Source organism: Penicillium brevicompactum (genome assembly GCF_028827555.1).
Source record: "Penicillium brevicompactum strain IBT 35665 chromosome Unknown utg000006l_segment0_segment0, whole genome shotgun sequence".
Classification (NCBI taxonomy): domain Eukaryota; kingdom Fungi; phylum Ascomycota; class Eurotiomycetes; order Eurotiales; family Aspergillaceae; genus Penicillium; species Penicillium brevicompactum.
The window spans coordinates 6,160,989-6,172,989 of record NW_026623209.1 but is presented as its reverse complement, the minus strand read 5'-3'; the positions used below and the strand labels follow the sequence as shown (position 1 = coordinate 6,172,989).

Genomic DNA, 12,001 nt, shown 5'->3' with positions numbered 1-12,001 from the left:
TCATACGAAGTATGGCTTCAGTGTCGACAGCATACCCTCATATGCGGTGCCACTCGTCGGCTCCATACTGAAGATATAATCACCCCACCAAGGACCGGCCGCCCACCACAGCGCACCCAGCCAGACGTCCGTGTTATCGCCAAGATAATCCAGCATCCCAGTGATAGCCGTCTTGCACTGATCATTCACACCACCGGCGAACTCGCCCAAGACTCCGACCTTCTTGTTATCCTTCAGCCACTGCGTCGCGGCTGTCACGCGTTCCTTTCCAATCGTGGTCGACACACATGTTTCGATCGTTCCTGATCCATCCGAATCAAGGTATTGGTGCATCTCGTACACGATCTTGTCTTGCGGGTCCGTGAGGTCCTTCAGGTTGTCGTTGACGTCCGTCCAAGTCCAGGCGCCTGTGTAGGAGTTGCCCTCAACAAAGATGTACTGGGATGTTGCTCCAGCTGCACGAATACCATCGATGGCTGCCTGGTTGAGCTTCAACACAAGATCCTGGTCCATGTCGTGAAACTCGTTGTCTGTGAATGAGGAAATCAGCAATTCATCTTGGCTAAGATGCTCGATCAGCGGTGCCACTCACTGGTGTCGAACACAACAAGCTTGTTGGACACGAATTCGCCTGCGACATTCTTCCAGAAAGTCTGGAAGTCTGAAGTACTCGAGATGATGTCGCCATTGCTATAGAACCCTATCAGTTTCCCGCCCGCGCTTTATACCTCTCTTTCAATAACTTACTATCTTCCGTAATTATGCGGATTAAGCACAGCATGAGCTCCCATATCGGTGATAGCTTTCACCACCTATCACCAAATAAGCCCAATCTCTTCCAAAAGCAGAGTCATGATCACTTACAGAAGTCAGATTACCCAAATAGGAATCATCCAGTGCTCCTGTCAAGGAGTTGGGTGACAATCGCTCCATGCGGAAACCCACCCGGAAGATATTCATTCCAAGTCCATTCAGTGTCTTGATGGTACTGGTGTCTGGGAAAATATAGTCGGTTCCCTATGTTGATGAGCCTCGGTGTGTCAAATTGACACCATATCCTCACTCACATATGTACCAGGAAGATTGCCCTCGCCGAACTCAGCTCCCGACTCGCTTGTGCCGAACCCTACACCACAAAATCAGCATGTCGTACTAGCTGCTTGGAAGTCATTGTCGAACATTGGAAGGGTGAAGCTCTCTTCACGGGGGTCGCTGCTGCAGATCCAGCAACAGCAGCGAGCAGTGCAAGGTGATCAAATCTCATTCTGTGACACTGAGATCTGTTTCTCTAAAACTCGATTTCGGGGCCAGAGTTGAAGTGTTCAAAGTTCTGAAAAGGAAGATCAGATGCTTTGACTCTTTACATTCTCTATAGCAGGTAGTACTGCATTTTATAGACTTCTCAACACCACATTTGATCCCCCGAGACATTTCCGAATAACTAGGGTCGGAACAAATACAAAAACACTGATGTTAGAAACTAGACCAGATAAAGACACGGAGCATATGCTCATCTTCCTTCGGAGGTCCTGATTCAGGCTTTCGATATTCAACGCGTACACTACGAAGGCGCATAGCGGCCAGGACATGCAACTATACCGGACATTAATAGGTTTCCGGGTGTCTATCTGCCATTGCTCTCCACCAGGATTTTCTTGGGTGGGTTTTGACTAGAGCGATATTCTTGGCTCCCCCACTTGGCAAGCCCGTGGCGCTTCAGGCATTGATCGGCGTTTTTGTGGGGGACGACACTGCTGGGGTTCTGATCATTTTGAACATAATTCAGCTACGGAGTACAGATACACAATGAATGTCGAGAAATTTACTTGCTTGCAGCTTGCTGTTGATATTGCACTCACGCACTTAGTAGAAAAATGTTGGAGATATCTCCATATAGACCGTCAATCAATTGCACTACAGCTGAAACAGGGACCTAAACAATCAGAAACCCAACATTCGATTTGCATGAAACAACACCCCTGCACAACCTTTGGAAGGATTTCTTGGAGATTGAACTCGAATTTCATCTTCCAAGGTTCCGACTCCACAGAATGAATTGACAGGAGATCTTGCCTACCAAGCACCGAGTGCCTGCAAATGAGGTTTCATGTCCGCCGCCTGGATTTTATGATACTTTTGGCCTGGGTGATAATCATTCCACCAGACGCAGCTGGTGCCGTCATCATTTATACAAGTTGCATCCGGGAATCCATAGGTCTCGGGACTGTCGAGAACCTTCGTCATGAATGTCCAGCTATCGTAAAGAACAGTGGTCGTCTAAGCGAGGTTAGCTATGTCATACAATCCCCTGGGATAAAGATAAACGCGTACCCCGGAATTGTTTGCTTTGAAGTCATCAATCATTTTTTGGAGGCTCTCATTGTAATATGCGAGCCATTTCGCGTGAGCTTCAACAGCATCTGTCCCTTGATCGAGAAGCAGGGGAGACCGGCTGGTGGGTGGGACATTAAGTATAAGGAATTTTCGTCCACCATTTGCGTAAATCTTCTCAATGAGAGACTTATACTGCGCCAGCAATTTTGGAACTAACACACTAGCTTCGTTGCTCGAGTAGGCCGAACCGATACTGCAAAACTGTATATTAGAATTCTGGTCAACGGTGGGGACTGAGGTGGCTATACTCATTGATCCCAATCCAAACCCCAAAGACCGCGTTCTCCGAAGTCCACGGTGCGGATTCAGGCTTGTTACTGTAAGTCCGCTCAAAGTCACTGACTTGAGTTGTCACATCCTTGACACTCGTATTGACAATGGAGTTGTCGATGCTCGCTCCTCCAACCGCAAGGTTATAGCTGAGAACCAGCGAAGAGTTTTCGACGGTGGTCAAATCTCCTACCCAGTTGATGCCTCCGGCAGTTGTACCGGTTCCTTGCGACCCACAGTCAGCATTCCTCTTCAAGCCCAATCAAGGTCAGATTCTGCTCTCACCAATTGTTGGATTTCCCATGGGATTTCCGGCAGATGGCTGGGTGCCATTGATATCGAAGTTTGTCTGTGTATAAGAGTCACCACTAGGATAACAAGTCAGCTTTGCGTTCCCAATGATTTGCCGAGTGGAACAGTTCTGACAAGGTGAAAAAGTATGTCGTGCCAGCGCGATGCTGTAGAGGCACTGCCGCTGCAACGCCAACGCCAGCGATCAGCTGCAAGAAATGCTTCATAATGAAGTATATTTTCCAATCGCAATCTTGAATATAAGACGAAGGAGAAATAAAGTAGGTACTGAGTGGATCTGGCGAAAGTTTTGAATCTCAAATATGTATCCCTCGGAGCTCCTGCCTTGCATACCCCGTATGTCGATCTACTCCATACAGGGTCAACAGAGATGATCCCAGCCCCAAATTCTCCACTTTTACTCCGTAGATTGCCAGAATTATATCTAACTATTGGAAAATCTGTGATTTATGTACATACATGTAGGTACCGCCGAATCGATATTTTACGGCACAAACCCCTTTGAGATTCATGTAATAGAATGTAAAGTCATGACTATATCTAAGTAAGAAATTGCTTGGTATATGTATAAGGGGCGGTACTGTCTATTTTTCACCGCACATGATAGAGGGTGGGGTTATCTCTGTTGACCTGTGCGGGGTACTCTGTATGCTCTCCGTCCTTGCTTGGGGTAAGCGTCACAACGGGACCTCGGGAACAACATTGAACTAGATAGGGTTGTTCGATGAGAAGATTGTATCCATGGATCAGTGCCCAGGTGGGGCGAAAGGGAACACTCAAGTTTCACGATTCCTCCGAGGGCTGTCAATGATCGTCTCAATCAGTGCATCACTCCGGATCACGGCTTTTCCTCCATATTCAACAAGGACTTGCCGCAAACTGCCTGATATTGCGGGGTATTCGAAGGAACCGGGAGAAATTTGCTCTAGATGGCTTAGCGTGACTGGTTACTTCAGACACTTTCCAAGGTTGTTATGCAAGGTTGCTCTACTCCATGGAGATGCGGTGGTGCAGAGAAGGCCTTTCCGGTTTGGACACGGACCCGAGGTCATGCATTAATTTGCTACCTAGCGCCTTCTTTCATTACTGTACAGAGTACGTTTCCTTATATGCATCTACTGAAGAAAGAAACAGGGATTTATGTACATAAGACATTCCTTCGTCATCATACCGGTCGGGTTCATTAGGACGTAACACCAAACATCTCCATGCCGACGCCGCATACTACCAACTGCGCTTGACCACCGTGAGACCCGGGCTTGCTTTCAGAGCTCTGGTCGCGAAGAAGACCCAGTGAAGATACATCTGCGACCGCGCTGTATCTGTCGAGTAAGAATTCCACATTGATTCCCTGGGTACCAGGCTGAGTGGTGTCGACAACGACCGACCAAAGCTTGACTCGATGGTCATTGCCTGATGTCGCCAGAATCAATTTTGTGGTCTCAGTGTTTGAAGCAGCATCACTGATCTGTTCTTGACTGAGGATTTTCACAGTTGTCACGGCCGCCGCGTGAGCATCTGGGATAGAGACTGTGGCGACATCCGCATTTGTGCCTGTGTTGGAGCTAAAGGTCTGCAAGAGAGACACAGAAAGAGAGTTGTCGTCGCCTCCAGCTACAATGACTGCAGCTGTGTCGGACAAAGGTGCCAATTCCATGCCCTTGATACTATTGGCATGAATCTGGTATCGACCTTCACATGTGATATCATCTGCTGGAGCGGTTACCGACCTGGCAAAGGTCTCTTTGGCTTCCAAGATAGATTCAGTAATTGTGTAAAAAGGTAAAAGTGTGTTGGTCAAATCCCAGAACGTGAAGTAGCCATCAGTGGCTGCGGTGATTAGGTTCACTGAAGAGCCAGTGACCAAGAAATGTGTTTGAGTCAGACAATTGGTCATGTATGTTCCGCGGGCCAAAAGGCTGAATTGACCCGCAGAGGGTGAGAAGTGGAAAATCTAGAACAATGTTAGCGTCAGCAAGGTCGTTCCACGCGAGGCGAAGACATGCTTACTTTGATGGTAGAGTTTGAAAATGCGAGACACAAGAGGAAGCCTTGCTCTCCATTCAACTCTTTCACTTCCAGCATATCGAAGCTCAAGATCCGTAGATCTGAGCTTGGGTCATCCTTCGGACTAGCGGCCAGCAATTGCGTGGCAATTCCGAATGACGGAACAGCACGGACTCTCCACACGAAGAACTCTTCAAACGCAGCGCTGGTAAATAGATATTTCCCATCCTTGGACCAGCTGACTTGTTGAATTCCGGATTTGTGAGTATCCAACACGCGCATACACTCAAAGGTGCCCCATGGACTGCTGGACACCGTGGGCGTTGGTGCGAAAAGGCGCACAGTGGTATCTTCTGCGCCTGTAGCGATTAGCGGTCGGCTCCCCTCAGGAGCACAGAATACATCAACAGCCTTGAGTTCACGACCATGAGCACCGGCTCGGAGCAGATTGCTGGCATCAGGTTGTATACGGGTTACCACCAGAGAGGCATCGCCTCGCCACACGAAGCAAGCATCTTCATCCTTTGTCCCTGGGCAAAATGCCCAGTCTCGACGGAATCCACCAGAGGCAATGGTTATGATATCCGTCAATTTGGACTCGTTGCGCAGAACCCATTCCTGCGACCTGAACCCGTACAGCATGAAATCACCGGTGGTCTCATCGACATAAGCACCCTCTATGTTTCCGCCAATCATCGATGCCGTGCGATGCACTATCTCCATAGATATAGCACCATCGTCTTTCCCGTCGAGTTTTAGTTCATGGAGGCAGTAAGTGCCATCTCGACCACATGTCAACATGAACTCCGACTTTGTGCCATCGATATGGTGGGTCGATGACACTATGCGAATATGATTGACGAATTCTCGGCCATGAATCCGTCGGTCCAACAAGATCGGCTCGGAGAGCTCGTGACTCTTGGGTGTTTTGTACAAGGCAAGACCGCCTGACTTCGAGCCAACCATCAAATATTGCCCCCCGAAGATGAGAGCTGCACTGCATACTATGAATGTAGATGGCAGGTTAATTGTGACAGTCTCGGTTTTTAGGTTCTCGGAGTCCCAATCAGAGACTGTGACAAGTGTCACCTCCTCTCTTGCGGGATAACAGACGAGAAAGACGATCTGTTTGGGCGACTGGGTTGATTGTGTCGAGGAAGAGTCGCTCAGGAAAAACAATCCAAGGGGCCGAGTGCCAACATTGGTAATGTCGACAAATGATCTAGCAGCGTGGTTGTAGAGTTGAACCAGTCCCCTGGAATTACCAATTAATGCCAGACCTTTGTGGGGTAGACCAGTGATCACCGCAAAAGAGCCAAGCTCAGGTACTTCGCACAGTGTCTCCCAGGTAGTCGCTGATTCCCCTTTTCGGTCTATATCTCCAAGCTGAATTTCCCCATTTGTTGATATGCAGAACAGGCAGTTTGGCGACACAAATGCAAATGCTCTAGCCCTGTTACTTGTGGCCTGCTTCTTCTTCCTTTGAAATCCAGGGATTTCCGGCACAGGAGGCGGAGGAGCTGGCAGCTGTGTATCGTCATTCTCCCTGATGGAAAATCGTTTCAACGCTCCATCTGCACCACCCGTGTAGATCACAGTTTCAGACCCGAGCCTGTGAAGATCCAAAGACCAAATGTGCTTTCCAATATGCGGTTCTGTGGAGGAGGCCTCTTTGAGTTGATAATTTGTTGCGCCAGCTGAGGATGCCTGCCAGCTCAAGTCCCACAAGACACACGTGCAATCCTCTCCTCGAGAAACAAGACCCACATGTGTTTGATCCTTATTTTTGATTGATCTGAAATAGACACCCCAGATGCGAGCCGCATGGCCAAATGCTTGAACCACGCATGACTCGGATCCGACAGCCTGCTCACGTGCCCCGACAGGGCCGAAGCCGAGTGCTTCGCAGATCATAACCATCTGTCGAATATGCTGAAGGATCTTGGGCTGTTTTGTAATCACAATCCGAGATGTCCCAAATCCTGACCGTTCTATCATCGCTGCAACTGGCAAGGAAGCGACCAGGATGGTTTGAGTACAAGGACGGGATCTGAGGAGAAATCCGGACATTGAAGATTGACCCTTCATGGCCCGTGAAGAAGTGGTGAATGGATCGAACTGCATCGGTTTTATGCCGTCCTTCGCTCAAAAAGCACGACCACACGATGATCTCTCCAAACACAGTACCAGCGGCCATGAGAACGTGCGAAGCGGACAGCGCAATGACATCGGCTGAATAGAGAATAGACTTTACACTCGTAGCCAGCTGGTATATGGATATAGCTGTCGTTCGCTCAGGAAGGCTACTTTTAACCACTTCGAGGCTGAGAAGTGCGTTGTTGGCGGTGATCAAGAATCCCCCATAATGACCAGTTGCGGCAGCTGCACACCCACTCATGATCCAGTCCGGGGCATTAAATTCGGCACTAGATGCGGACAAATTGGGACTTGCATCAGATGGTATGTAGAGATCAATCACTCGCACCGAGCGACCGCCCCAAACGAGGAGTTGCACGGTATTTGGGTCATCCTTTGGTTGATTTAAAGCAATGAATCCGTGAACATTGTTTCTTTTGAAGACCTGCAGTTGCGCAGACACTGCACCAGTGATGGCATTGACCACGCGGAAAAGAGTGCCCTGGCCTTGGAAGATGAATTGTTGCTCACCCCAAGTAAACGTCTTTAATGCTGATATCGGGAGACAAGCATCAATGTGCTGTACTTCGAGTCAGCGTGGCAACTCCAAAGCTACATCTTGTATCAAGCACTGACCTCAAGTGAGAGAGACATTGCTGGTCTCTTCGCACATCAGCAGGATTTACAATATCTCAATTGCCTCGGAACCAGCATACATCCCACTATCCAAAAAAAGCCCACTTCATTTTCGATGGGTTACTAATTTACGCTAGTCCCAAAGAAGAGATATTGCCCACGTGATCTCGTGTCAACTGGCGCGGGATATGACGCTGCCTCTCACGTCACCGGTAAGTTCCCGCGAGCTCCTGTTTCGCCAAATGGAACGGATGTGTGGACTCTACCATACGGGCCCTTCTTCACACAACTTAATGACCTGATATTCCTGAAACTCGCGATGGGTGTCACCGGCCTTTGGACGGTCGTGCAGCCTTGCGCTCGCCCCATCAAACTCGAAACACTCAACAAGAGACGGCTCGCCGTCGACGCGTCGATCTGGATCTATCAATTTCTCAAGGCAGTACGAGATAAAGAGGGCAATGCGCTTCGAAATTCCCATGTCGTTGGATTCTTCCGTCGCATCTGCAAGCTGCTCTATTTCGGCATCAAGCCTGTCTTCGTCTTCGATGGCGGGGCGCCAGTGATGAAAAGGCAGACAATCGCCGGACGAAAAAATAGACGAGAGGGTCACAGAGAAGATGCGGCGAGGACTGCTGGAAAATTGCTGGCGGTACAAATGCAACGCAGCGCGGAGGAAGAAGAGGCCCGTCGACGCAATGCAAACTCAAGATTGGAAGAGGAAGAAGTTCCTGATGTTCCGGTATATGCAGACGAGGCACTCATGACAGATAAAGAAAAACAACAAAGTCGAAAGTTCAAGAAGAAGGATGCATACCATTTACCAAGCCTGGACGTTTCACTTCAGGATATGGGAGCGCCAAACGACCCCCGCATAATGTCCCAGGAAGAACTGGAGGAGTACGCTCGTCAGTTTCACCAGGGCCAGGACATCAATCTCTACGATTTCTCTAAGATCGATTTCGACAGTCCGTTTTTCCTCAGCCTGCCAGCCACCGACCGATACAACATTCTGAACGCTGCAAGACTGCGAAGTAGACTGCGAATGGGCTACTCGAAAGAGCAGCTAGACACGATGTTTCCAGACCGCATGGCTTTTTCGAAATTTCAAATCGATCGGGTCGCCGAGCGCAATGACCTGACACAACGATTAATGAACATCAACGGCATGAATGGTGAAGAGGCGTTTTACAACTCTGGGCAGCGCATCGCGGGAGAGCGTGGGAGAGAATATGTGCTGGTCAAGGATCGCGAACACGAAGGTGGATGGGTCTTAGGTGTTGTTGGAAATAAGGAGGGTGAAGAAGAAAGGCCTATCGATTTAGATAAGCCCGAGGTCGTTTCTGATGATGAGGAGGCCTCGGACGAAGATGTCTTCGAGGATGTTCCAATCGAGGGACTGAACCGACTTCCCAAACTGCCATTTCTTCGGGAGGGTGTGTTTGACCAGTCGCTTCAGTTGCAAGAAGACAAAACATTCGACATGAGAAGAGCCTTGCAGGAATCACGTCAATCCGCAGGGCGTCATTCAGTGAGCCAGGCCAAGAAGCATGATGACGATTCGCTCTTCGTTGAGGCTGAGGGCAACATCGGTGCACAGCAACAGAACAACGATACTGATGGGTTTTTCGACGGTGAAGATGACGATCTAGAGCAGGCTATCGCTCTCTCTTTGCAGCCAGATCATGCGGACGAGGAGATACCCGAGATCCCCATAAACAAACCGCTTGATCCAGCCCCCTTTCATCAAACGATGCAAGATCCTGACTCTGAAAGCGATGATGGGATGGATTTCGCTGCCGCAGTGGCAAGAACAAAGATTTCGAAGAAGCCAGCGCAAGGTCCCAATGCATTCAATGGCCCTCTTCCCTTTGAATCTATCAAGCTCTCCAAAGCCTCGGATAAAAAGCCCAATGATAGCGAGGTCGACGAGAACGCAGGAGGATTTTTCAAAGAGCCCTCGCCAAAGAAAAATCAATCAGATCCACTCCCGCCATGGTTCGTTGGAGAGCGCTCGAACGCAGAGTTCGTCACCGAACCAGCCCCTGGCCCTGATGTGGATGATCAGGCTGCAGCGCAAGACCACCAATTTCTCTTCAATCGTCGCTCGCCAGATATCATTGATCTTGATGAGCTATCCGACACAGAAAGGATTGTGGATAATGAGAAAAAGGAAGGGAAACAAAGCGAAGAAAACATATCCGAAACTAAAGTCTCGGAGACCAAAGACGTTACCCTGGAGCAGACTCCAGGGGTTGAAGAGATCGAAAAGGTTTACAATGATATAACAAACAAGGTTGACGAGAAGCACCCAAGTGAATCAGTTCAAGGCGACTTGACCCCTCGCGAAAGATTGTCCGAAACCCCAGGAAAGCCACAGGAGCAGCAGGTTTTCGCCTCCAAGTCGCAATCTCCACGCAGTGAAAAATCCGCCTCGCCTGAATTTGAAGACGTGATGCCCGAGCAGCCTGTGCAAGGCCCTGAGATCACAGTCGTCTCCCACCAAGAGAGAGCTCAGCCCAGTGCCCAGCCGTTTGAAGAGCTGGAGCAATCCGAGGCCTTCATTCAGGACCAAGCCGATTATAGCGACCCAGAAGATGAAGATCTGTTCAAGCAGCTTGCAGCGGAGGGTGAAGAGCACGCCCGATTTGCCAACACTCTCAACTCTGCTGTGCCTAACCAGGAAGTCTTCGATTACGAGCAAGAACTGAAACAGCTGCGAAATCAGCAGAAAAATGAGCGCCGTGATGCTGATGAGGTGACTACCATCATGATCAACGAGTGTCAGCAGTTGTTGACTCTCTTTGGGCTGCCGTATATCACCGCCCCTATGGAAGCCGAAGCGCAATGTGCCAAACTGGTATCGCTCGGCCTCGTGGATGGAATCGTGACAGACGACAGTGATATCTTCCTATTTGGAGGAACGCGAGTCTACAAGAACATGTTCAATCAAAGTAAATTTGTCGAGTGCTACTTGACCTCAGACCTCGAGAAAGAATACGCGCTCCATCGACAAAAGCTGATCAGCTTTGCCCACCTTCTGGGTAGTGATTACACAGAAGGAATTCCCGGTATCGGTCCCGTCACTGCTCTGGAGATTGTTACCGAGTTTGGAAGCCTGGAAGAGTTCCGTGATTGGTGGGCTCAGGTGCAAATGGGTGCAAACAATCCAGACGATGTTCACTTGGCATTCCGAAAGAAATTCCGAAAGAAGGCATCCAAGATCTTCTTACCACCCTCTTTCCCTGATACCCGAGTTGACGAAGCCTATCTGGAACCTGAGGTTGATAACGACCCATCTCAGTTCCAGTGGGGTGTCCCTGACCTCAATGGGCTGAGGAACTTCCTCATGGCAACAATAGGCTGGAGCCAAGAGCGCACCGATGAGGTTCTAGTCCCGGTCATCCGTGACATGAACCGACGCGGGCAGGAGGGTACTCAATCGAACATCACCCAGTTCATGCAGGGTCCCCAAGGCGCGGGCGCTTTCGCGCCTCGCGCTCGTGGAGGTGGACCTAGCCGCATGGAACAGGCATTCAATCGACTACGGGAAGAAGCTCAGACCGGCGAAAGCTTGTCGGGCGATAATGAGACTGGAGCTGACGACGCTGACGCAGAGGCATCTGGTCCGCAGAAGAAGACCAAACGCACTGCATCCACTAAAGGAAAGGCTGGCGCAAGTAAGAAACGAAAGACACGCCGTGCGGACTCTCAGGATGCATGAAAGACAGCTCCAATCTTTGGGTTCACTTTGTATTTTTGTACTATAATTAAATCCTTGGAACGCGACATCAATGGCATATACGTCTATTTGAGGGTGATTAGTACGCCATCTCGTATCCGAGTGTTAGGGGCATGTCAAAGAAGACGAATAAATAGCCAAAGTGGAAGTTGACCATGTGTGCGCTAGGGCGGTTCTAGACGGAATCGAAAGATTCCACATGGGCCTTCCCCACGGATCCCAGCGATCAGTGGAACTTTGTGGAACTGCAAGCAATGAGGCTACAATGCAATATAAAGTGAAAAAGCTTGAATATTTATAGACACATACATTTCTACAGAATGGTCGATGGGTCACTTCCTGGGGATTTTTGAAAGATTTGCAAAGTCTGCAATAACTCCGCCCTGGAGAGAGAGAACTCGAGAACGTTGGAACCTGAACCAGAGAGTTCCCTCTTCAAATTTTCACGACCTTTCCAATCTCCATGCCCCTTTCTCAGGCTTGTCCAAGTTCCCAGGAACTGCA

At 49.4% G+C, this 12,001-nt stretch overlaps 4 protein-coding genes across 4 annotated transcripts; 1 reads left to right on the top strand and 3 right to left on the bottom strand.

Annotated features, from left to right (window-relative positions):
- N7506_010556 (glycoside hydrolase family 5 protein) lies at positions 1-1,264 on the bottom strand (the record flags this gene model as incomplete). Its single annotated transcript, XM_056959849.1, has 6 exons — positions 1-530; positions 593-690; positions 748-812; positions 865-1,017; positions 1,068-1,126; positions 1,180-1,264. 6 exons carry the CDS (start codon positions 1,262-1,264, stop codon positions 1-3), a joined length of 990 nt encoding a protein of 329 aa, XP_056809239.1.
- Positions 1,265-2,073: 809 nt separating this feature from the next.
- N7506_010555 (SGNH/GDSL hydrolase family protein) lies at positions 2,074-3,182 on the bottom strand (the record flags this gene model as incomplete). Its single annotated transcript, XM_056959848.1, has 5 exons — positions 2,074-2,277; positions 2,332-2,587; positions 2,643-2,889; positions 2,950-3,032; positions 3,091-3,182. The coding sequence occupies 5 exons, from the start codon at positions 3,180-3,182 to the stop codon at positions 2,074-2,076; spliced, it is 882 nt and encodes a 293-aa protein (XP_056809238.1).
- Positions 3,183-4,159: 977 nt separating this feature from the next.
- Positions 4,160-7,773, bottom strand: N7506_010554 (tRNA (34-2'-O)-methyltransferase regulator RTT10; the record flags this gene model as incomplete). Its single annotated transcript, XM_056959847.1, has 4 exons — positions 4,160-4,930; positions 4,987-6,924; positions 6,971-7,699; positions 7,756-7,773. 4 exons carry the CDS (start codon positions 7,771-7,773, stop codon positions 4,160-4,162), a joined length of 3,456 nt encoding a protein of 1,151 aa, XP_056809237.1.
- A 301-nt stretch (positions 7,774-8,074) lies between these two features.
- N7506_010553 (ssDNA endodeoxyribonuclease RAD2) lies at positions 8,075-11,479 on the top strand (the record flags this gene model as incomplete). Its single annotated transcript, XM_056959846.1, has 1 exon — positions 8,075-11,479. One exon carries the CDS (start codon positions 8,075-8,077, stop codon positions 11,477-11,479), a length of 3,405 nt encoding a protein of 1,134 aa, XP_056809236.1.
- Positions 11,480-12,001: the final 522 nt, after the last annotated feature.